Source organism: Carassius carassius, chromosome 20, assembly GCF_963082965.1.
Source record: "Carassius carassius chromosome 20, fCarCar2.1, whole genome shotgun sequence".
Taxonomy (NCBI): Eukaryota; Metazoa; Chordata; class Actinopteri; order Cypriniformes; family Cyprinidae; genus Carassius; species Carassius carassius.
Window position 1 is genome coordinate 22441840 of NC_081774.1, and position 25439 is coordinate 22467278.

Consider the following 25439-nt stretch of genomic DNA (forward strand, 5'->3'; position numbering starts at 1 on the left):
TTTTTTCCCCAAGCATATAAACAAACAATTGAAAGTTACAAACTACTAGATATCATTAATTACTTAAATACAATATTGAGTATTCAAAAAAGGAAATGATGCACAGAATCATTGTTTCAGGTAGGCTTTTAATATCAACTCTAAATGTGTGTGGTACATTATGTTTGTGGAGTAACACGGGGTTTGAAGAGCAGGATGAGATTGCGTAGATCTTTGTCCTCCAGTTTCAACTCGCTCATAAGAGAAGAGATGTACTCCAATGAAGATGGACTTGCCAGTGACTCTCTTAGCAATGGGGACACTTCTGTTAATCTGAACAAATAAACATCTTTAGCACCACAGGCATGTAAACAGATATGTTTCAAAACAAAGGTTAGAAAGAATAGAGAGCACTCTAATTAAATGATCTGTTTAGGTATTGAAAATAATGATTCAATGTAAAGTTAAACACAAACACCTGCATTTATGCTACTTTAGGAAGTCATCCATCCATAGTTCTTTCTCGAAGAGAAAAAAGGGTTATTGCAGCAGCTCGGATTCAACCTGTTCTACAGTTTCTGGTGCTTTATCTATTATTGAACTGCTCTCAACAAAGGCCCACAGGCCAGTGGCACACCTGACATAAGGCACAGAGAGGTGTGCTTCCAAATTATTCATGAAGGGAAAATAACAGGCCCATTGCTGATAAACAGATTGAAAGCCTCAAATGGTCTCTGAAACTAAATGTAGATGAGCAGCCAAAAAACAGTCTGAAATACACGGAGATCACACCAGTGAACAGTTATTTCCAACAAATAATGTTATTAAAGGTATTTTCCAGCACATCATTCCAAACATGCCCTTTCAAAGCTAACACTTTAGATTTAGTAATAAACTATTTCCCAAGAATTTTCCCTTAATAAACGTCTTTTTTATAGCAAGGAAGGTAGTCACTGTAGTAGTTATATTTAGATATGATGTAGGGTTAAGGGATCTAGAATACGTTCATGCAGAATGAGGCATTAATATGTGCTTTAAAATTATTAATAAACAGCCAATATTCTAGCAATATGCATGCTTATAAGCAACTAGTTAATAATGAATCGTGATCCTTAATCTAAAGTTACCAAACAAAGTTATACCACATACTTTGGGGTTTTTCAGAACATCACAACTATGACCTGCTGATGCACACTTGTTCTTATGGGATCTAATGACCAAACAAAGCTTTTCTTTGATGAACTAACTGGTGAAATTCTCTAGCCAGTCAATAATAAATCAGAGCCATGTCTTTAGGCAGATCTTTAAATGAGAAGTGGTTTAATTGAGGTTGTGTGTTGGCTCTTCAGGTGGAATGTTTCCCATGCTGTTACTGCAGCATCACGGATCCACAGCAATCAGGCCGTGATAAGATACGGGCTTCTGTTGACACAGACAGGGAGCAGCACGGAACTCTCCTCAGAGTTAGTGCCTCTGTCAAGCATTCATAAACCTGAGGGAAGTCATACACGCCACCTGGCACTTTACAAACATGACTTTGTAGCCTTTTCTACCACACACACATTAAACGCACTTTAAAACTAAGTAATTTCCTTTAATAGAACTGCAAGATGGCATTCTGAAACTATCGGGTCAATGACAAATAAGAGTGTTACTAATAAATCTAAATAAATTTTCCTACACCATATATAAATGTGAGTGTACACACCTTAATTTAAGATATAAATGTGTATGTATATACACAAATATCATGAATTATTATATTTTGGGGAGTCACAGCTTATTACATTTTACAACCGAGCTAAACTTGCCTTGCCACACAAAGATCAAATTATATTTTAGAGACTTACACATAGTCATGATGGTCTACACTGGTGCTTTTTATGATATTTTGATTTTCAATGAGTTTTATTTTTTTCTGCATGTAGGTAGGACTACATGACATTTTTTTTTAATAAGAGAGTCAGCAAATCTCTTTCTACATGCATAATCTCTCTCTCTCTCTATATATATAAAAATATAAAATGACAGATAGATAGATAGATAGATAGATAGATAGATAGATAGATAGATTCAATCCTCAAAATAAGTACAAATCTTTATCAAGTAGACAAATATTAACTTGGAGCACAAAGAAATGCACACAAATCATACACGCACTTGCACAGACATAAATCACTTGTGTCTTATAGCTTTGCATAGTGTGTTCCTGAAGAGAAAACAATGCTCCCTGATTTCCTCAGTGCTGTTCCCATATACTCTTGTTAAAACCAGGCACTCCAGCTGTTGATCGGTCTACCACATACTTTCAGTGTCAGAGCACAGCAGGCCACCGAGGTATCATAAAGCCCCAATCAACAGTCATCCTCAGATAAACCCACAGCATTATCTGCAGTTGCAATATTCTGATCCTTTATACAAGCACATGTTAGCTTAGTTGGGCCAGCCCTGCTAGCCTCTCATGGCAAATACCAACACATGTGGCACTTTCCCATGCATGAGAAAATGGACAAAAGCCATGCAGTAGTAGATAATTAGCTTAAGCAATCTAAAGATCTGTTTGACATCTTAAAGATAAATTAGTTGTGCCTCGACTCTGGTTGGAAATAATCTGGACACCCATTTAGTTCAGAGAGACAATAAACTGTCCATCAACAACCTAGAAACTTCAGAAAATGCTAAAATCCAGTTTTAACTTATTGCATATTAATTTGATACTTACACTGACAGAAGAACCACAGCAATTAATGCCCATTCTGGCCTTTTGTGAATGATATTAGTGTTTGTAAACCTAAAACAAACAACAATTCATAGCACCATTAACAAAAATGCACTTAAAACTTTAAAGATTTTCATGGACATTATGTCAGTCATAAAGACTTATACATGCATATGATACAGGGAAATGAGTGCAATATTTAAGTCAAACTGCTTTATTTGGTGTAATGTTTTTGAAGTTTGGATTTAGTAGCTCTCAACAGGAGAGACAGAATTCCTGGAAGCAGGTTCAATCCAAGGGTGAAGTGCCCCTTCAGAGGCATGGTAAATCATCTTCATAGTGTGACACACTACTTCCTGTTGACAGCACTTCTATGGCAAATCAAAATTTACAGGCCGTGGAACTCAAAACTTCATGGTTCAGGCCAAAAAGGTCAAATGAGTGCCTGATAGACAGACATAAACACTGATTTTAACCTGTCATCCTCTATTATTCAAAGGTTTGGGGTTGGTAAGAGTTTATTAATGCTTCAGAAAGAAGCAATTATTTGATCAAAAATACAGTAAAAACTGAAAAATATTAGATTTTAAAATATAATTACTTAATTGATGACAAATCTGAATTTTCAGCAGCATTCAATGTCACATGAAACTTCAGAAATCATTCTAATATGCTTAATTGGTATTTAAAACATTTTTTTAAAATTACTTATGTTGAAAGCAGTTGTGCTGCTTATAACTTTTAGGAAATAATTGGTTTCCTCTAATTTTTCTTCTTTCTTTTTTTTGATTCTTTGATGACTAAAAATGTCAGCATTTATTTGAAATACAAATCTTTTGTAGCATTATAAATGTTTTTACTGACACTTGATTAATTTTAGGTATCCTTACTCACTACAAGTATGGAAGTAATTAATACATTTGAAAAGTAGTGTACATGTATTAAATTTTCTAAAATTCATAACTCTTTGTCTAGTGTGCAATGTGACTTACCTGAATGTCCTGACCAAATTATTTATGTCATTGATTACATCACTCATCGTTAGACGCAGGGGTCCCACAACATCTCTCAAGCTTTGAAAAGACACAAAGAGGGGGCAGACTTTTATATGAGATGTCATTAACTAAGATGTACTTACATCAAAAAAGAAAGAAAAATAAAATAAATGTAAAAAAAAAAATAAAAAATAAAAAACTACTGCTAATTTTAAGGTGGGATATGGTTAAAGTTAGGGTCAAGTTTGGTTGTACAGTTACGTTTAGCTTAGGTTCAAGTGTGGGTCAAGGTAGAGGTAGGGTCAACAGTGTAATTACAGATTAATTACATACTGGGATTTATTTAAAAAAAATAGGTACAATGTAAGAGCGTGTGAACACAATAAGTACATTCTATCAAATATTAATTTAAATGTAACTACATAGTACAAAGAAAATAGTAATATAGTTGTTTCTAAGGAGATTACGATTTGAAAGAAGACTATTTGCGCTTTTCCCCTGCATGGTAAGGCACTGCACGGTTCACTTTTGGGGGGTTTTTCACTGGGTACAGTACCTGGTACCTTTTTCAGTGCCACCTTGGTTGAGGTTCAAAGTAAACCATACCGTTACCAAAACATGACGTGTAAACTCTGCTGATCGGCCGATAAACAGAACCACTAGATTTAAATCAGCACAGCCAGCAAAGGATGGAGTGCAACCATTTTGAACGAGTGCACCTTTTTTGAACAACCAAAAAAATGGCTCTTTCGTTGTCTGTTGAGGAAGTACAGCGGATCCATCGAGAACTTGATGGGGCGACGCAAAGTTAAAAAGTTTTTCCAGGAGTCACGGCAGTGAAGGCAGCTCAACTATAACATGTGAACAATCCCGCCCACTCTAAAGCAATACTAAACTGCAGTGGAAGTGCAAACCAAGCCGAGACGATAGCCTATAGGTATGGCAGTGACGTAAATTTTGTGTTTTGCAAAGTTTGCTGCTTAAGCTGTTGTGGTGTTTTTTGACATTGTTTCTAGATTATTGTGTAGAGTGATCAGATGCAATTTAAATAATTGCTAAAATCTTTATTGGCCAAAAAGAAAAAAAGGAACTTGGAAATTGTTACAAAGAATATTGCACCTGAAAGAACCATTTACCGGATCAACAAGAACTTCAAGGAGAGAAGTTCGACTGCAGTGAAGAAGACTGCAGTGAAGAAGTGTCCAGGAAACGCCAGGACTGTCTCCTTTTGAGGAGTCAGCTACAGAATCGTGTCACCAGCAGTGCAGAGCTTGAAGGGACAGCATCGTGTAATTGTCTGAATACAAATATCAGACTCTTTTACAGGATAAAAAAAAATGACAGTAAGAGACTGACTGTGATCAAAGTGCGTGTTCCTGCAGAGCATTTATATGATTTTTATTCGTCTTTATCTTTATCGTTTTAATTTTTGATCTAGAGATTTAAACTATATAGCCTACAGTGAATAACTAATTTATTAAAACAACATAAATACATGTAAGGTTTTTAACCAATTTTGTAAGGTTTGTGCCACTTCTGCTCTTAACTAACTGTATTGGTAATTACCAAAATAATTTTTTGTTTTCTGTATTGGTTAACCCTCCAATATGCATAAGCTTTTTAGTAACAGTTGTAAGCCATTTTTAATGCTATAATATAATAATTGCTGTTATCTCTGAAAGAAAGCCATTCAGATACCCAATTACTCAAAAAGTGCATAATGCCAGCAAAGGAGGCCATTTTGTTATTATGTGAATAAAAACTATTTAGTCATTTCAGTTTGTTATTTGTCCAAAAATTTAAATATTTGTGTTTTGTCTTATGACAGGTGGTCTTATAAATTGTTAAGCACGGTATGTTTTCATAGCATTCAGCTGGCACATTTGTTTTAGGGACATTAGACAGAATGTGGAATAGTGTGTTTTGCCAGTTTAATTTAAATAAATAGGGGTTTTAATCAGATTAACTGCAGCTCTAATTGACTCATATTTTTTTGCCAATAAAAGCCTTTAAACCTTATGATATGCTTATCACTGTTTTTCAGTATGCCATAGACACATAGAAAAATAATCTACAAATACTGGAGCAGCAAACTTTGCAAAACACCAAAATTATGTCACTGATGAAAATTTTAGCCATGACTGTAGGTACTTTGATTTTCTTTTCTGCACATCTTAGAACAGTAACAAAGGGCACTATTTATACAGATTTCAAGCAGGTCAAATGCATAAGATAACATTATTATAGTGCGAGCAAAACATTGGTAATGGTGTCTGAAATGACAAACACTGATCCAACCATTGCTGAACACTGACCTCTGGCTGAGTTTCTCCACAGCAATGCGTTTCTGAATCAGCTGCTGAGCCTGAGAATCAACCAAGGGCAGAGGAGGGTCCTTCCCACTGTCCTGCAGGACCATGAAAAAAAGTGTCAATCAAGAATGTAACATGTCAATCAAGAGATGCATAACATCTCATAAAATATCATCTTAAATGACATTTTCCTTTTTTTCCCGTTTTGTTTTGTTATCTGTATTGTAACTCTCTGTCAATGTCGTCATTTTGTGTAATTTCTTGATTGTAAAATGTTTAAAATTAATAAATAATAAAAAAAAAAACTAAAGTCATTAAACTCATAAAAACATTTGTGGCTTTCAAAAATTAGCGGCACGAGTTCATAGCAGGGTTTTTACTAAAACCATTAAAAAAAACAGTAAATGTTAACTGAAATAAAATAAAATTTAAAATATTAATAAATATGCAAAAAAAATATCCCAAGTTGTTTTTTCAGAAAAAAAAAAAAAAAGTATTACCAAGTACCCTGGACCACAAAACCAGTCTTAAGTCGCTGGGGTATATTTTTTAGCAATAGCCAAAAAAAAAAAAAAAAACATTATATGGTTCAAAACTATTGATTTTTCTTTTATGCAAAAAATCATTATGATATTAAAGATAATTTTTCCATGAAGATGTCTTGTAAAAAAAAAAAAAAAAAAAAAAAAAATCTGATTTTTTTTTTTTTTTTTTCACCCTCAGATTTTTAAATATTGCCTGATCCTAATAAACCATACTTCAATGGAGAGCTTATTTATTCAGCTGTCAGATTATGTATGAACCTCAGTTTCGAAAAACTTAAGACTGTTCTGGACCAGGGTCACATATATCAATGCAAGTGCAAGTCTTTAAGTGTAGCTTTAAGGTGAGGCAGGCAAATCATTCAGTTGCTACCTGTGTGTCTGGAGTGTTTTTGATGACATCTGTCTTGACCTCTTCAGGCAGAACATACGCTCCTTTGTAAAACTCTCTCACTCTCAGCTCCAGCAACTCTGTCTCCTTCTGCAGTGTTTCATAATCAGGAGCTGAAGCACTGGGTTTGGAAGAACTTCCACTGTTCTGTCTCAAGCTCACTTCTACCTCAGCCTCATCCAGGTCATCTTCATCCAGTTCCTCCACTTCCTGTGCAGAAACCCCTGTTCCAGAGGCATAATCAGGCCCATAAAGAAACTTCATGGTTTCCTCAGTTCTCCACTCCATAAAGGTTTGTCGTAGATGCTCTAGCAGGCACAAACTGATGGTTGTAGTTGTTGTTTTAGATTTGTTATGGTCCTTCAACAAACCTTTGAGACCTGCAGCTCCTCTCTTACTCATGTTCACCTGAGTGATGTTCAGACCACTAGCGGGAGGGGTGGAGTTTCCAATCTCAGGCTGTGAAGGAAGGTTAGTTTCCTGTTGGGTTGTAGTGTCCTTCAGACTACACTGATTCAAAAGCTTCAGAGTTCCTTCAAAATCAGATCCAGCAGATGTGGTTTTATTTGGCATAGACAGACAGGCAGTTGCATCCGTCTGAGGTTGAGGAGTTTCTGAAGATCCACTTTCATCATTTTCTCCACTGAGTGTTTGTATAGGTTCAGGATGTGCATATTGCTTATTTTCAGCACTCAACCTGTCCTCACTCACTCCATCCCTCTTTGGCAGTTTTCCCCAGTGTACCCTTGCATGTTTATGCTGTCTGGACACCACACTGGAGACAAAGTCTTGCTCAACGTCACTATTGTCACTCTGGCTGAAGGGAGGGGAGTCCTTGTGAGATTCAGGAACATCTGGGACAGGATTCTCAATGTCAGCTTCTGTCAAAGGCTTGTCTACCAAATTTATTTCTTGTCCAGAGCTCCCGCTGTAGACGGATGAAAATACATTGTGAGTCAGTTTGTACAAATATAATCTACTCATTTCTTTAGAATGTTTTGTCACTGCAAAAGATCTTCTACAAAACCATGAGATTTCTCTTAAACAGACAAAACTGTTTGTACATACCCCTCTCCTTCTTTCATCAGCTTAACTTCAGGAGGCCTTTTAAATAAAATAAAAAATTAAATATTTTTTTTTAAACAAAATGCTAAGCATTGTTACATGAAATAAAAAATGACAAACATATCTTATAGCTGAATCCACTACTGCTCAAAAATGTTTTTTTTTTTTTTTTTTTAAGAAATGAATACATTTATTCTGTAAGGACATATTAAATAAATAATGAAGACATTTGTAATATTATAACATTTCAAACAAAGGTTATTCAGGATAAACATAAGAAGAAGAAATTATTCTTGAGTACCAAATCAGCATACTAATTCAATATTTCTGTTTTACTGTTCTTCTGATCAAAATAAATGCAGTCTTGGTACACATAAGAGACTTCTTTCAAAAACATTTCAGAATCCAAACCTTTGAACAGTAGAAGAAAAGTAATACAATTATTAAATACATATTTCATAGGTGTATAGTGTACAATTAATAAAGAGTTAAACTATTACAAATGTACAGTTAAAAAAAGGTATGTGATTAATAATAACTATTTGTATTAATAAATTACACATTCACCTAATTATAATTAAATTTAAGTAACACAGTTAAGTTATTGATTGAAAGATACACTACCTCTCCTCCTTTCTAAGCCAAAGTGGTGTTTTTGATATCTGGAGCTCAAAGCATTTGGAGGCTTTGTAGCAGAAATTACTGCAAAAACTCTGAAAAATAGATAATGATGAAGATAATGATGAACTTGTCTGCTTGCTTCTATGATTAGTTATTAAAGGAGAAATTAAAACAAAGCTAGGAATAAAATCATACCTTGCGCTCTGTAATATCATAGACTCTGTTAGTTTTGGTGGATATTTTAAACTGTTGAGTGGGTATCTGAAATGTAATAAACTCTTATGAGACAGTCAGAAACTGATATTGCAAATTAAAAACATGGGAAAGAAGAAATGTTTACTGTGTAATCCCTAAAGGTTCTTACGTTATTTAGTTTATTTGGACACCTAGGATATCCACACAGTTTAGCAATGCACCTTTCTTCCACTGTGTCTTTGTAGTTGGCAGGAGTGATATGCCAAGCCTATAGATTACAGGACATTCTCTTTGAAGCACAACAAACAATCATTTAAATCTCCAACTGTACTGTACAGAGGCAAATTACAGTACGTTATGTGACTTACACAGTCTATGAGGAACTCCTCTGTCACACTGTCCTCCAGCAGCCGCTCAACCACCTGCAGGGCTTTGCGCTCCAAGTCTAGCTTCTGTCTGAGCGCCGCTTTAATACCTTCCCTCCTGCAAACATTACATTTCATGTAACCTGTATCACTTTAATGACTATATTAACTAATCATATAAAGTGAAAACAGTCCAACTAAAGTAAACAAACATACTTCCTCGCCTCATCCGCTGCTGAAATCGCCTGGGTTCCTTTCCCCCCTAAAATTCAGGACAAATATTCAGTTAATATATAAAAGCAAAAATTACGGAATAATTCCACATATATATGTGTATATACATATATACTACCTTTCTTCTTTGATTTCGAGGCTCGAATCTTTCCTGCCGCTTCCATGCTTGTTTTCTCAAAACTCCTTCCGCTTACGTCACAGCACTACGGCAAACAGCCAGCGACACGCTTCATTCTGCTGCAGTTTCTAAACACGCGGAGCTGCATATTGAAAGTATAGCTGTAAGTGAGCGCGCTTTTGCAAATTGTATCTGGTTAAGTAGGAGTATATCTCATTAACAAAATAAATCAGCAGCCTTGCTTATACAATGCTACGCAAAAGCATAATCTTATCGCAGAGCTTATTTTGAACACGCCAGTCGTATAGAGATTTTAGCTATCTTGCTAATGACTGCAATAACAAGTTTTACATCAATACAGACTCTGTGAGGAAGAGAAAGGTGTATTTATTAATCATTTTTATAAATATGGGTATTTTCTCTAATATTTGTCTGCTGTGTTTGTTAATGGTAGCTGGGTAGTGTGACAGTGAGCTGCTCTTTATAAAGATGTCTTGATTGATCGTCACTCTAGACTTCGAATCTTATTATTCCGTTGTTATCAGTTATAATATCATAATTTCTTTATACAGATCACAGCCTTGATCACAGAAGACGTTTCTGGCCACCAAGATGGCTCTAGAACAGCTCTGTGATGTGGTCCAGAGATGTGTAAGTGTAGATATGTTCCACTGTACATTTACAATGTGTCAGCTACGCACATTCACCTGTGTATTCATTTTATCTTTAGCAAGCAATCAAGGATGAAGGCTTCTCACCGAAAGACTATGATTTATTCTTCACTGCAGGAAGAACCTGTATAGAGCAAGGCAACAGTGCTCAGGTTCTCAGCATCCTAGTTGATGAGAAGAACAAGGTGAGTTGAACAGTGTCTAGTGCGCTTTGTGATTCATTTATGAAGAGGCCAAATTCATGAAGTGCTATACTTGTTTTACTCAAGAACATAGTGAGATGCATGGGCTGGAATCTGCTGGGGCCAATAGTACAGATCCTCTTGAAGAAGGAAGACAGAAACCTTCACCACTGCCATGCCATCCTGTCACATCTGCTGGAGGTTATTTGTGATTTGTTTTTAAACTGTGATGAGATATTTGGCTTTGACCAGCATGCAGTTTCCATGCTGCTTTCATTTATTCAGTGATGTTTTGTGAAACAGGTTTGCAGTCCTAAAGAGCTGCTGGTGGGTTTATTGGAGCAGATGGAAGAGGCTGATACTGGCTCCATCGCTGAGACAGTTACTCTCCTCCTCAAGCCTTTACAAACAGGTTTCTCATCTCTTTATCACTGAATCTGTAACATTGGAAGTAAATATTTTGCTTTAAAAAAAAAAATGTTTTGTGGTGATGTTTCGATTGTTGGTGTTTTAAGGGGAATTATTATAGATATGTAATTTACTTGGAAAAAGCCTTTTGGTGTGCTGCTAAAAGCCTACACATTGCAGCTACTAAAACCATCTCTGAGAAGTATAGAGATTTAATTTTGATATCTAATATTCTTTGATACTAGAGATTTAGATTTGACCCTTTCAACATTTGTAATCTACACTACTGCTAAAAATTGTGGGGTTGTATTTTTATATTTTTAAAAGAAGTCTCTTATGCTTAAAAAGGTTGCATTTATTATAATGATTTAAAGTTGTAAATTTAGTAGTTAAGTATCGTGAGATAATATCACAATTTAAAATGACTGTTTTCTATTTTAATATGTAATATGAAAATACAATTTAGTCCCGCCATTTAGAAAAACCCTTACTGACCTCAAACATTAGAGGCAGTGTAGATAAACTCACTAGATTTCACTGACTACTCATTTGTTTGTCCACCATCCTGTCCATCCATACTAACCCTTCCATGTTACGTTTTTAAATATATTTATTTTTTTAAATGTTGATGTTTGAATATTTATTAAAAAGGATCCTAAACTAAATGACTACCACCCCCCACCCCAATTGTCTCCTGACCTTCTCAGTGCTGCTGCAGCTGGGCATGAAGAAGGCCTCGTCTGTGGGCATGGCTCTCTCCACACTTCTTAGCCAGGTGGCCAGATTGCCGGTGCCTGTCACCAAAGAGGAGGAGGAGGAGGATGCTTGTGGTCTATGTCACTGCTGCACTGCTCTTCTACAATTTGTCAAGCCCTTCGTTGAGGAGATCAAGGAGGGTGTCAAGGATAACAACAGAATATCCAAGGACAATGAGCTCAGAGTTGAACTACTCAAGTTGTAGGTTCCCAATTTGTTGTTTCGAATTATGTAGATTGATTTAAATGTAAAACATATTATGCAATATAGCATTTAGTTATAATATTGGCCTTTTATTTCTTAATCATATTTTTTTATCCAGCTGTATGAAGAGTTTAAGTAATCCTCTACTGGAGGTGCAGTTGAAAGATTCAGACACACTTCTGAAATCCCCTCTGAGAGACTTTGCTACAGAGATACTGGTATAATATTGCATGGATGATCTTAACGATTACATTCCTTTATTGTATTATATATTGCACTTACACTACTGTTAAAAAGTCTGGGATCAGTAAGATTTTATAAAGATTTATTCAGCAAAGAAACATTAAATTGTTAAAAAAACTTTATAAATATACTGTTCACTTTTAATGAGTATCCTGACAAAATATTTCCACAAAGCTGTTAAGCAGCACAACTGTTTTCAACATTGATCATAATAAGAAACCGTAAATTAGCATATTTATTGATTTCTGAAGGATAGTGGGACGATGCTGAAGACTGGAGTCTTTGCCATCACTGCAATAAATTGCAATTAAAAATGTTAAAATAGAAGTTATTTTAAACTCTCATAATATTTCACAGTATTTCATTATATTGTATTTCTACCAGATAAAATCTTCATTCTAAAATACTTCTTTCAAAAGCATTTAAAAATCATACCGAAACCAAAATTTTGAACAATAGTGTAAGTTGCACTAATAAAATTGCATCAAGTAACAAAATGAAATTTAGAGGCATCTGCCAATGTAGTCCAATATTGCTGCCTTGATGTACATTATCATAATTTATCTGCATTATGCCTACAGATCATTTTGTCAAGTATTGGGGAGTCACTCCCTGATTTGTTAAGTCGTAATGTACTGAAGAGAAGGGAGGTCCCAGGTTTTCTTGAAGAGGAGGTAAGATACCCAAAGGAGTCACTGGCCTGCTTGTCCCACCTGCTTTTTGTGGATCATATAGCTGTGGACATCTTTCCAGCTGTTCTCAGGTGAAGAGTGAAGCTGTTGACCATTTTGATTTACATTTGTATTAAGAATGATCACAGAGCAAATGTTTTTTGCTTACTTTTTTTTTTTTACATGTTTCTTCAGTCCAATTTTTGTTCTGCAATGCAACATGGAATATACTGATCTGCTGTTAAGCAGGTAATTATGGATTTATGACAATAAATCTGAATATTTAAATGAGAGTCTTCTGACAAACACATTTTATCTGCATTCATAGAACTGAAGAATCCCGTCTGCAGAAAGGACTGGTATGAGTGTTCTTTACATCAACAAACCATACCACGTTGTATTTTTGTTATATACAGAGATTGATAGCAATAATTTATTACGTGCAATTGTAATACTCCTTTAATTATGTCATCATAGGAACTGTATGAAAAAAGTCTAATCAGAGTGGAAGATAACAGTCTACCAGTAGATCTTTTGGAGCTGAAGACATTTTTCAGTGTTCCACAGGTAAAATTTTATAACTTAAGACATTTCAACAATAGTCTTGTGCATCTTATAGGTGTTCTAAGATGTTCTGTTTTCTCTTTAGAATTTGGTTAAAGTTATGACGCTGTGTCCAGACCAGACTTTGGTGAGTGAGACCTTTTTTGTGGAGGTAACTTGTAATATAATGTGGTTTGTTATCATTGTTGATTTTGATTTGTCTTTGCCCATATCACAACAGAGAACTAAAGGCCTGAAAGTGTTTCAGCTGAGTATTGACAAATTCAATACAGAGGCCAAATACAAGTTTTTCAAGTAAGCCTTTATTCTAACATTTAAACATGAAAACACTGGTAATAAACACTGTCAATAAAAACATACACAAAGAAATATTTCAGTTTTGGGTGCGTAGATCATAAAAACATACAGAAACTGCCTATGATATGTTAAAAAGCCAATCTTAACTGTATTTTTCATCATTTTGAATTTATGCTTCACAATGTGAATGTACAGTATGTATCTTGCAGAGTAAGACAGCTAATTAATAAAATTGATATGAATTGCTATTTAAAATAATAATAAAATAATCGGATTATTGATAAATCATGTCTGCGCTCTGTGAACAGAAAACACGTCAGTCTATGTATAAGGCTCCTCCTGGCCCATTCATTTTTGTAAATAATGGATTAAAAATTATAATTTCATCCTAACAGTAGTTTTTAACAACAAATAAGAGTTAGCACTAGCACAGGCTGTTGTAAATCTGGCCATTAGTAAATTATATTCCTCCATTTTCAGGGGCATGTTGAAAACAAGTCACCATGCAGGGGTGGAGGGATATATAATCAAGAACATCAAGAACCAGATTGACTTTTCACTCAAGGTAAGATAAATCATGATATCATGTCATCAACAATAACCTTCATAAAGTTGGACCCCCAATGATTGTTTTGATATTTTTACTTTTTTTTTTTAGCCATGTAATGGTAATGATTGGTTCCTGGGTAAGCATCTGCTGCCACTGCTGCGGCTAGTGCTGTGCCTTCCACATGGACCAGAAACAGACCTGCTGCAGAACTTAGACAGGTGAGACCCTTTAAACAAACCTGAGTCGTCAATGGCAGTCGATTTGAAATGACAAAACTGCTGTCAATATCAAACAGGATCATGGAATCACTGAACCTCCTGAGATACTTGCTCATCCGAGATAAAGAATGGGAGAATGAGGTAAGCTCATCCCGTCCTTCAATGACATCAGTAGTTCAGCCAAAGTCCCGGGAGCCACTAGGGGGCATTAGCACACTTTCAGCCTATTTTAAAATAAGAAAAACAAGCCTTAAAAAGATAAAACAACTACAAATATTAATATTAAGAAGAAAAGAATATGAATCCAAGATCATATTTATGGTACTATTATTGGGTAAAAATTGCTGACCAGTGTTATTTTAGTATAGTAGAGATACTGTTAAAGTTTTTATTAATATTTTGAATTACTTTTTTTTTCTTTCATTTAAAATTTTGTTGAATATTTTTTTTTTATGTCCAGTAATTTTGTTGTGTGTTTTTGTCATTGTGTTTATTTATTTATTTTATTTAAATGTCTATATAGTTTAGATTTAATCATTTTATTTCAGTTTTGGTTTTAGTTAAACAAGTTAACAAAATGAAAATGAGGAAAAAATTAAGGTAGTGTTAGTTTTAATTTTTTTTCTTTTTAAGTTTATTTCAAGTAATTGCTGTTTGTGAGAATAGAAGTCACAAGTGACAGAAGTGATCACAAGTGAATAGAAAAGTCACGTCAATGGTGTCACTGTTTAAAAAGTGGACAAGTGATTGAATAAGTGGAATTTAATGATTTATAATATTAATAATAATAATAGTATTATTATTACTATTATTTTAATATACTGCCACAACTTGTTTCTGTAAATAAAAAAGTTTCCAAACAGTCATTTCAGCAGGAATACCAGAGGGGCCTTTGAATATTGTCTTTGTTTTTTTTATGTTTTCTTATCTGTTTAGACTGGAATCTGGACAGAGCTTTATAAGATTGAGGACAACTATCTGAAGCCACTGAGGACCGGTCTGAACATGTCTAAAGCACATTATGAGGCAGAACTGAAGAGCGCGAAAGAAAATAAGAAGATCGGTTCAAAAGGTGCAATATACTCTTGTTCATAACAGTGAACTCTCTGAAAGTATCCATATTTAACATATTTATGCTGTGTGAATGAAGTCTGTGTCACATTTTCTGTAGTCTGGCTGTTGACCCTTTTTTGTTCAACAGAAACTAAAGCATCAGTCTGCACAGTAACAGTTGACAATGAGAAGCTGCCCAACATGACACCAGAAATGCAGATTCAGGTATATTATTTTGTGTATTAATCCACATTAGTTCTGTTATACAGTGGACGCAGTTAACAGTGTTTGCATGCCACTTCTGCAGGTTCTGCAGTCAGCCGTCTTCACATTTGATCTGATAGAGAGTGTCTTGACAAGAATTGAGGAGATAATCGAGACTAAAGAAAGACCCCTGTCGTGATGTGAGGGACTCTATGATCCCTTCAACATCTTTCCTTTCGGTGTCTCTCTGTCTACTCTGGCTCCAGTTGCGCATCACTATACAGAAACATATTAGTTAAGTATATATACAGTGAGAAAACACGGAAATCATATTTGTAACTCTTTTTTGGATAGATTTTCAAGGTTTGGCCACTGAACTATGATTGTGCGAATTTGTTTGTACATTTCAAGATACTAATGTAGAAAAGTCATGTTAGGTTGCCAAAAAACATATGACAGTACAAAATGATGTTGGATTATTATTATTTTCAGGCTTGAAATGTTCAGCTTTGTGTATGTCAGTCACAAAAAACAAACACTGTGAACTATGCAAAAGTATTGCACAGATTAAGATTGAAGCGGAAAATGACCTAGAGCTTTAAGATGCTGTTTGTACCTGCATTTTTGCATCTTTCTTGTCTGTGAAATATCTGCTCTTTTGTGAGGGGAATATTTAGCAATTTTGTTCTCTTCCGATTTTGCTTTGAGTAAATACCATTGTTTTCCACATGCAGTTTTTCTTTTCTCATAGAGGGTCTCATTCACTAACCATGTGTAATGCACATAAATATATATAAAGTGTGATCAATGTGTGAGTGATGATTCATCAAAAGGTTTAGTTTATTCAAAATTAATGGTTTTCTTTTTTTTAAATGCAAAATGTATTATGTACAAAATAATTAGTAAAAAATCAAAACCATGTGTATGTCACTATCACATTTGGGTGGGCTTAAAAACATAACATTTTGACTTATTGCTCCTCAGGCACGCATTCAGAAAACCTGAGAAATAGGCAATATCTTTTGTTAACGTGTTTTACCACCATTTGCCTTCAATACAGCTCTCAAACATCTTAGAATGGATTTATACAACTTTGGAATAGTCAGAACATCTGCCAATAACTCCAAAGATGTAGGAGCAAATTGCTTTCTCATTTATTTTTTTAAGTTAGAGAAGTTGCAGCTCTTTCATGGATTTTGGCTTTGTGAAGTTCTCTGCCTCAGCTTGTACTATAGTACAACTGCTGAACAACTTATTCTACATTGATTTACAAACTAGTCCGTACGGACAACAATAAAAGAGATAATAGCAACACTGTCCAGTTGTTTTCATAAGGGTTCATACATTTAATTTCATCCAAAAAAATGTCAGAACCTTACATTCAAGAAATACTCTCTAAGACGAACTTTAAACCATAAGTTTGAACTTTTTATTCTCACCCCAAAAAGACTAATAAATAAAACATTGCTATACAGCATGTAGTTAGAAAATAGATGCCTAAATGTAAATCTTTACAGAAGAATACAAAATTAGAAGATGGCACAAAAACTAATCAGTCATATCTTTGAAAAGTGGATGCTGCAGTGCCACAGAAGCAGTTATCCTCGATGCTGGGTTTAAATCTAAGAGTTTATCCAGGAGGTCATACACATCATCAGGCACTTTATCCCAGTCCATCTCCTGCAGCTGTGCACTGCTTTTGAGAGAGCTCTTATGCTTCTTAACAGGACTCCCTGCATCCTGTTTTCCTTCTGCTGGGTTTTGTGAGGCTAGAAACTCAGCAGGAAGTAAGCCATCATCCCATGATCGCAAACCTCTAAGAGTCTCACAGAGGATCTTCAGGTCCAACCGAGGAAGCTCACGACTGCACACTACAGATTTACCTGCATTCAGACATACAAAATAATATTCAATCAACTTAAGGTACAAGAAATAAGATGAGAATCAATGTACGGCGAGATCCAGAGACATCTGTACTCTTGAGCCCGTAGACAATGACTTACCGAACGTCTTAGCAGCCTCTATCGTCTCTCTAGATCCACGGATGGTCATTATCTGGGTAAGAGCGATCAGATCATCACTGGCTTTGAAGAACGGATACCTCCCACTCAGCAGTGACAGCAAAATGACACCGGCTGACCACATGTCAATAGCTGCAGAGAGATGTAGCTTCCGATGTTAGTCACAATGTATTATTGTTATTTTTGAAAAGAATAAATACATGCTCGAAATCATAAGCTATACAGAATTTCAGAGGCGTCGTGCCCATTCGAAGTGAAGGGGCACGTGCCCCCTCAGATTTCTGAGCCAAGTGGATTTTAAATGCAGCTTCCAAACGAAAAAAAAAAAATTGCAGAATAATATTTTTTATATATTTGATACAATCACAGCGGTGTGATTAGATCGTTCAGTGCACAGCATCAGCTACTAAATTCAAATCTGCGTTCGCTGGCTGGCGCTGAGCCAGACGCGTTCGTACAACGCTTCATGATAACCAATCAGAAACTATTCTGTTGCGCTTATGGATGCAATGGCCAATCAGAGACGTCCAGAAGAGTCATCACTGAAACGCAAGTTTTGTTCACTTGCTCGCTGACTGAATTATTTAGCGAATTCTCTCATCAGAAACAACAAAAAGTGCAGATGTGCGTACGAATGTAAGTAAGATATTCGTTTCATAATGTAAAGTGCTTCAGTGATTTTAATGGGAATTTTTGAGAGTGCCTGAACTCTGGCTAGACTGAATGAAAATGTTTTTTGATAATGTAAATGTTCTTTACTCTCTGTAAAATGAAAGTGTTAAAATAAGTATCTTACAATATTGTTATTAAAATTTACATTAAATGCAAATTCAATCGTATTAAAAATATTTTATGGCATGATATGGCACTTAAGTAAAAAGTCAGGTTTTTATGTGTAGTTAATAGATTACACTACATTTCCATATATTGATCAAATAGCAATCTATAAAGGTGAACCTGTGAAATCTAAATTCAAAATTGATATCTATTTGATATCTCTGTATTACAACCATGAAACATGTTGTCCAATCCTCAAACAATGAAATTTGCACAGAATATCAAACAGAGATTTTTTGATTTGTGTCTAATTTTGACTTTATTTTTGATTCACTTGGGTATTGTGATGTTGATTCAGTAATCATTCTGACAGATTCAGTATGTGATTTTTTGTAAAGATTTGTTCAAAGAATTTGACTCATGAAACTCGTTTGTTTGTCAGACTACACTAGCATGATTATAGCGTTTGCTTTCATGTACAATTATGTTGGAAGACTACATCAAGTGGCACTGTACTTTTCCAAGTATAAAATTGGAAACTTTACAAGTTGAATGGAACACACCATTGGGAGAGAAAAAAAAAAATTCACACCCCAAATTATATGAAACAAATAAAAATGTCTTGTGGTAGCTTTACCTGTTCCCTGGTTAGGGCACTTAGTCAGGACCTCAGGAGCCCTAAAACCTGGGGTACCAGCCCTAGGAGCCACCTGCTGTTTCCTAGGAAAAACAAAGCATTCTTCACTCACTGCACTATTAAATTAATGCTGTAAAACCTGACATTTGAAATAATATTTTGATTTTATTTTTTAAATGGCACAGTTTACAATATAAAGGTTTTTCCTACATTTACTTTAACTGACTAATATATTACTATTTAGCAGTCTACTGCTAATACATATTAATAAATCTTTATTTTTAAAGGAATAATCACATTTTTTTTCTTTTGCAATTTTAACAGTAAATCTCTGTTGTGCAGCACCTTGTTTACCAAAAAATAAAAGGGTTTAATTTTCATTTGATTAGGAAAAATTTAATTAATGTTTTATGCCTTCATCTGACTCTATACAAAAAAAGAATAGGTTTAAAATACAAGCCTGGTGTTCTTATTGTTTTTTTTATTAATTCACAATTTGTAAACTAATGTTTACTGTTAATATTTTAGAAATATCAATAGCATTTGTATTAAAACCATATTCATTGAATGTAATAATCGAGAATCGAATCGAAAGCTTAAAGGGTTAGTTCATCGAAAAATCATAATTATGTTATTAATAACTCACCCCCATGTCGTTCCAAACTATTGAGACCTCCGTTTATCTTTGGAACACTGTTTAAGATATTTTAGATTTAGTCCGAGAGCTCTCAGTCCCTCCATTGAAACTGTGTGTATGGTATACTGTCCATGTCCAGAAAGGTAAGAAAAACATCATCAAAGTAGTCCATGTGACATCAGATGGTCAGTTAGAATTTTTTGAAGCATCGAAAATACATTTTGGTCCAAAAATAGCAAAAACTACGATCTTATTCATTGTGGTCTTCTCTTCCGTGTCTGTTGTGAGAGAGTTCAAAACAAAGCAGTTTGTGAAATCCGGATGGTGAACGAATCATTCGATGTAACCGGATCTTTTTGAACCAGTTCACCAAATCGAACTGAATCGTTTTAAATGGTTCGCGTCTCCAATACGCATTAATCCACAAATGACTTAAAGGCAGGGTAGGTAATACATGTATAAACAACTTTCTTCCAAATTTGTTTAAACTTTCTATATATATCAATGCATAATTAAAATGTAAGTACTCTGATAAAAAGAGTATAAAAATCGAGTGACTTTAGACCGTTTAATCTGTATTAAACACAGCTCATTATTTCCATTTCGGGACGAAACATAGGATTGGATTAGGCGACTGTCACTCTCTCGCAACCATGGCAACCACCCTTTTACCACACATGACCTGCCCACTTGCGCGTGCACGTTTGATTTGAGGAAACAGCACGTTTGATTCAACAGGCACGGATCCTAGGAATACCAAAACAATGGCAGAGAAACAGCAAGCAAAATTCACAGTACCAGCCTATGCAGTTAGTGAAGGCAAACCAGGCAAAAAAGGAAGACAGTAACAGTACAAGAAAAGGCAATGAAATAAAGAAATAAAACGCGAGTTTATATCGGCGTGGCTTTCCAGCGATGGCGAGAACTGAGGGAACTCAAGGGGCTGAAAAGTAACTCCTTGATGGCTTTATTTCTGCTGGACAGGTAAATCTTTCTTTTTGTATTTTGATCATACATATTTTTTTCATGAAGCATGTGTCATTAGCACACGTAGCTGCGTAATATAGCTAACATAACATTACTTAGCGAGCCATAGTAGAGGCTTTGGAAGGAGCCCAGAAGGGAGGGGGTGGAGTGAATGGAAATAATGAGCTGTCTTTAAAACAGTCGTGAGAGGTCTACAGTCACTCGATTTTTATACTTTCTTTTTCAGAGTACTTACATTTTAATTATGATTTGATATATAAATAAAGTTTAAACAAATTTGGAAAAAAAGTTTTTTATACATTTTTTTACCTACCCTGCCTTTAAGCTGTTAACTTTTTTTTATGTGGCTGACACTCCCTATGAGTTAAAACAAACCAATATCCCAGAGTAATTCATTTACTCAAACAGTACACTGACTGAACTGCTGTGAAGAGAGAACTGAAGATGAACACCGAGCCGAGCCAGATAATGAACAAAAGATTGACTCATCGGTTTTCGGATCACAAGTAGTTCTTTCGGACAGTTCGATTCAATAAACCGGTTGAAGAAAACGGTTCACCTATACTTTTGCGCTCTACATAATGGCATCATTGGCGACGTTTGCCCTTGATTCAAGCCTTCGGTTTACCAACGCTCATAACACTAGCACAGAATCAGTTCAGAATCAATCACCAAAAGAATCAGCTTGGTTCAGACGCTCTGTGTGTCAGTCTGCTTCACGCTGAATCACACATGCGCAGTATCATCAGCTCAGTTCTCGAATCGGACGCGAAAATTGGACAGAAATGGTTCTTGACTAGAGAAGAGTCAATCTTTTGTTCGTTATCTGGCTCGGCTCTGTGTTCATCTTCAGTTCTCTCTTCACAGCAGTTCAGTCAGTGTACTGTTTGAGTAAATGAATTACTCCGGGATATTGGTTTGTGTCAGCCACATAAAAAAAAGTTAACAGCTTAAGTCATTTGTGGATTAATGCGTATTGGAGACGCGAACCGTTTAAAACGATTCAGTTCGATTTGGTGAACTGGTTCAAAAAGAGCCGGTTACATCGAATGATTCATTCGCGAACCGGATATCATGAACTGCTTTGTTTTGAACTTTGAACTCTCAGACACGGAAGAAAAGACAACGATGCATAAAGTCGTAGTTTTTGCTATTTTTGGACCAAAATGTATTTGCGATGCTTCAAAAATTCTAACTGACCCTCTGATGTCACATGGACTACTTTGATGATGTTTTTCATACCTTTCTGGACATGGACAGTATACAGTACACACAGTTTCAATGGAGGGACTGAGAGTTCTCGGAATAAAAAACTACAATATCTTAAACAGTGTTCCAAAGATAAACGGAGGTCTCACGAGTTTGGAACAACATGAGGGTAAGTTATTAATAACAATTCAAATTTTTCGATGAACTAACCCTTTAAGAATCGAATTGGGAGATCTGAATCGATACTCAGTCCTAAAAGATCGCACAGCTAAAAGACCTACAAGTGTACCTAAAATAAGTAAAACTGTACCCAGCTAAAAGGGTACCACATCCTGAAGGTTTTTACAAATATACTGAGGACTTTTACATGCTAACAAGTATAAAATCTGATGAAGTAGATTGCAAATATTCCTGCATAGTTTTGATAATTTCTAGGCCTTAGAAATTTGCATATCAATTAAGATTAAAAATAGGCTTTTAAATTTTAAATTAAAATTTAAATCTGTAACTATTATGATTCGATTAATTAAGAGCATGTACCTTGACAGGCAGATGTTGCAGATGCGGTCAGTCATGTAGCAGTTGCAGGTGAGACTCGGACTAACGGCAGGAGGTTTGGGTTTATGACTCTCAATGGGGGCTTTCGGTCTCTGATTCAGTGGTGTTCTCACTGGTACTGAACGGTGTTTTGAAGAAACGATCTTGCGTGGAATTAATTCCTCTCGTTTTGGTTTTGAAAGCAGTCCCTGAAATACAATTTGACAGTTGAAGAGCTTATAGTTATTCAGAAGGTGTCAGATGCAACCAGTGTGAAAATAGATGCTAACCTCAACTTTGTCAGTGCCAGGTTTATGAGAGTTTGTGCCATTTATGTTGTTCTCCCCAAATACAGACCGTGGTGCATTATCAAGTTCCAACAGTTCCTTTGAGAGGAAGGACATAGGTTTTGACATAAGTTTCCCCAAACTTGGAACTTGGAAGTACAGTATTCCCCTAATTTGACTCAACCATCATCATATTAAAAACTTAATTTATTTAACAAAGAAACCAGTGCAGACACCTTGCTGTGTTTAATGCGTGAAGCTGGGCATGGTCTTTTAGCAGGTGCTTTAGTGCTGGACTGGACAGCAGTGTTTCTGGTGTTGGGTGGTAAAGGCACAAGTTTCTGTTTCCCAAGTGATTCCTCCACCATCTTAGATGACCCGCCACCTTTATGAGATTTTGATTTCACCACCTTCAGCAGTTCTATCTGTGTATCAGGAGTGCCCTGTGCCAAGCCAAAATCCACTAGAGCATACCTGAGGAAAGTGAGAGATGGGAATCAGCATGCCTCAGTTTACTTGGATAATTTTAATAACATTTATTTGAAAGTGAAAAAAAGTGTAAGTTTAATATTTAATATAATTTAAAATTTCTATTACAACCCCTCCACCCTAAAATTTCAAAAATCAAAACTAAATAGAATATTATGTGTATATAATTCAAAAACTTTTAAACTTCAGAAAGATATAGTAAACTTTTCCCATATGGATCAGTTAATCCAAGTCAGGAAAAGAAAAGAGCAACAGAAACCTCAGGTTTCAATAAAAATTATCTGTGTTTTGAAGATGAACAAAAGTATAATGGGTTTTAAACAGCATAAGGGTGACAAAAATAAATAAATAAAATATTAGGAAAGCACAATATTCAGCACCAAACTGGTTATAGCAATATTAAAAGGTAATTTTCCCAACTGTTACATTATGATTACCTTTGCCATCATCTAACACTCATTTAGCTGGTTAAATCAATTGCTACCATTATCTTAAATAAGCAAGAAACTGTGGCGATTGCATATGTTTCAGGAAGAGAATATAGAACCACAGATACATGAACATCAGATACATACTCCCTCTTTTGTCGATTGAACAGGAAATTAGTTGGTTTGATGTCTCGGTGGATGATGCCAAACTTGTGAATGTGTCTCAAGGCTTTGAGCAGGTGGAAGATGTAATGCCTCACATCCTCAAAACTTAAGGAGCCAACAATATCCTACAGGGAATTAAGACTTTTGGGTAAAATCTTGGGTACTGGTTAAGCAATTCATGACGTATCATTATTTGGGGTAAAAGCACATACTGCAGACACTTACCACAAAGGTTTGATGCTCCATATACGGCATGACAATGACCACGTGATGCTCTTTCCTGAAGCAGTACGTGACTCCCATCACATTTTCTTTCCCTCTGTTGAGGGAAAAATAATTGACAAATCCTTTAATGTAACTCTGAAACCCAAGACTGTTCCTCACAAGGTATCTATGCCAGAATACATGAAAATGGTATTAGGTCAAAATATGAAAATATTTACATCACTCACCCAGCAACAGTCAGGCACTGGAGTTCAGCGGCTATACGCACAGGGTGACTGGTAGGGATCAGGTGTTTCAATGCAAACATCCTTCTTGACCCATCGGTCATCTGTGCCTCTGCCAAATACACTGAGCTGAAAGTGCCTGGAATGACAATTAAGGATCTTAAAGGTTTGCAAATCAGTAGAAGGAAAACAAAAAGGGTGATTTCACTGCATTCAAAGACATCCCATTATACAGTATTTAAACAGCAAGAAATATAAAGGCAAACCTTCTCCAATTTTATCTATGATACGAAAAATTTGAGACAGCTGTGGCAGGACTTCATACAGGTATGCGATGTCTGTCTCAACATCCCCTAAACAAAAGAGAATCAGGTAGGTTTAATTATTTTTATAAACAGTTATAATGTTATCTAAAAATGTCACTAAACAAGCATTCATTCCCTTGAAAAACAGAAGTACCCTTCAGCATACTTAAAACAAGAAGTACATAAAAGTAGAAAATAACTTACCATATAAGAATATACTTAAAAGCAAACAATGGAATGTTTTTGGACAACTAACTGCATGTTAATACCACTTAAATGAGAATGTAATAGATAAAGCATACTGCTGAATGTACTGACAAACATTTTAGGAAACCTAAATTCTACTTTAATGTTATTTCTGTTGAAACTTGTATGCCATGCATTTATTTATATACATATTTAATTAAATGTAATCTCAAATAACAGATTACAGTTCCAATTATAATCAAGCACTGAACAAAAATACACATGAAAATGGCACAAGGAAAAAATATTATGATTAATGTTACATGCAATTCTTTCTCACAAATGTTCCCGCATATTGAAAGATGGTCTCACTCACTGGGAATTCTGTGCTGGTTCCTGCCTTTTGCAACACTTTGCTGAGAGCTTCTCTGGACAGTCTGAGCTGCTTCCATTTAATCTCACAATTACCAACAGCTATGTGGGAAACTGTTGGATGGCATTAAAGGGTATTATTACTCATTTACAGCTTAACTAGCATAACTGTATCCAAACAAGGTCAACAGACAGACAGACAGACAGACAGACAGAACACACACACACACACACACACACACACACACACACACACACACACACACACACACACACACACACACGATGATAAATAATGATAATGATAATAATAATAATAATAATAATAGTAGTAGTAAAAAAAACCTTAATATACCTTTCAAGGTCATAAATTACTGCGGTAATGAACATACTATA

General features: G+C 35.4%; 3 protein-coding genes across 6 annotated transcripts; 1 reads left to right on the plus strand and 2 right to left on the minus strand.

Moving 5' to 3' along the window:
* Nucleotides 1-108: 108 nt before the first annotated feature.
* On the minus strand, nt 109-9688 carry rpap2 (RNA polymerase II associated protein 2). Its single transcript, XM_059502225.1, has 12 exons — nt 9537-9688; nt 9401-9446; nt 9188-9302; nt 8989-9087; nt 8820-8885; nt 8628-8716; nt 8007-8042; nt 6921-7866; nt 6009-6100; nt 3691-3771; nt 2702-2770; nt 109-312 (listed from the first exon to the last, which is right to left on the minus strand). Exons 1-12 carry the CDS (start codon nt 9580-9582, stop codon nt 159-161), a joined length of 1839 nt encoding a protein of 612 aa, XP_059358208.1. The 5' UTR covers nt 9583-9688; the 3' UTR covers nt 109-158.
* On the plus strand, nt 9606-16361 carry glmna (glomulin, FKBP associated protein a). The gene is made up of 19 exons (XM_059502226.1): nt 9606-9699; nt 10109-10187; nt 10267-10392; nt 10477-10590; nt 10693-10801; nt 11505-11754; nt 11876-11975; nt 12582-12763; nt 12867-12920; nt 13000-13030; nt 13149-13238; nt 13321-13362; nt 13456-13529; nt 14013-14097; nt 14191-14300; nt 14378-14441; nt 15237-15372; nt 15502-15578; nt 15661-16361. The coding sequence occupies exons 2-19, from the start codon at nt 10149-10151 to the stop codon at nt 15754-15756; spliced, it is 1779 nt and encodes a 592-aa protein (XP_059358209.1). The 5' UTR covers nt 9606-9699; nt 10109-10148; the 3' UTR covers nt 15757-16361.
* Nucleotides 16362-17008: 647 nt separating this feature from the next.
* Nucleotides 17009-25181, minus strand: cdc7 (cell division cycle 7 homolog (S. cerevisiae)). Of its 4 annotated transcripts, none has more exons than XM_059502232.1 (11): nt 25048-25181; nt 24447-24533; nt 24184-24319; nt 23957-24050; nt 23714-23856; nt 23060-23123; nt 22653-22748; nt 22366-22571; nt 18993-19075; nt 17561-17710; nt 17009-17440 (listed from the first exon to the last, which is right to left on the minus strand). In XM_059502232.1, exons 1-11 carry the CDS (start codon nt 25121-25123, stop codon nt 17106-17108), a joined length of 1470 nt encoding a protein of 489 aa, XP_059358215.1. In that variant the 5' UTR covers nt 25124-25181; the 3' UTR covers nt 17009-17105. The 4 variants fall into 4 exon arrangements, with proteins under 4 accessions (XP_059358215.1, XP_059358212.1, XP_059358216.1 ...); XM_059502229.1 differs by having other exon boundaries at nt 22886-23123; XM_059502233.1 differs by lacking the exon at nt 22653-22748.
* Between the last annotated feature and the right edge of the window lie 258 nt (nt 25182-25439).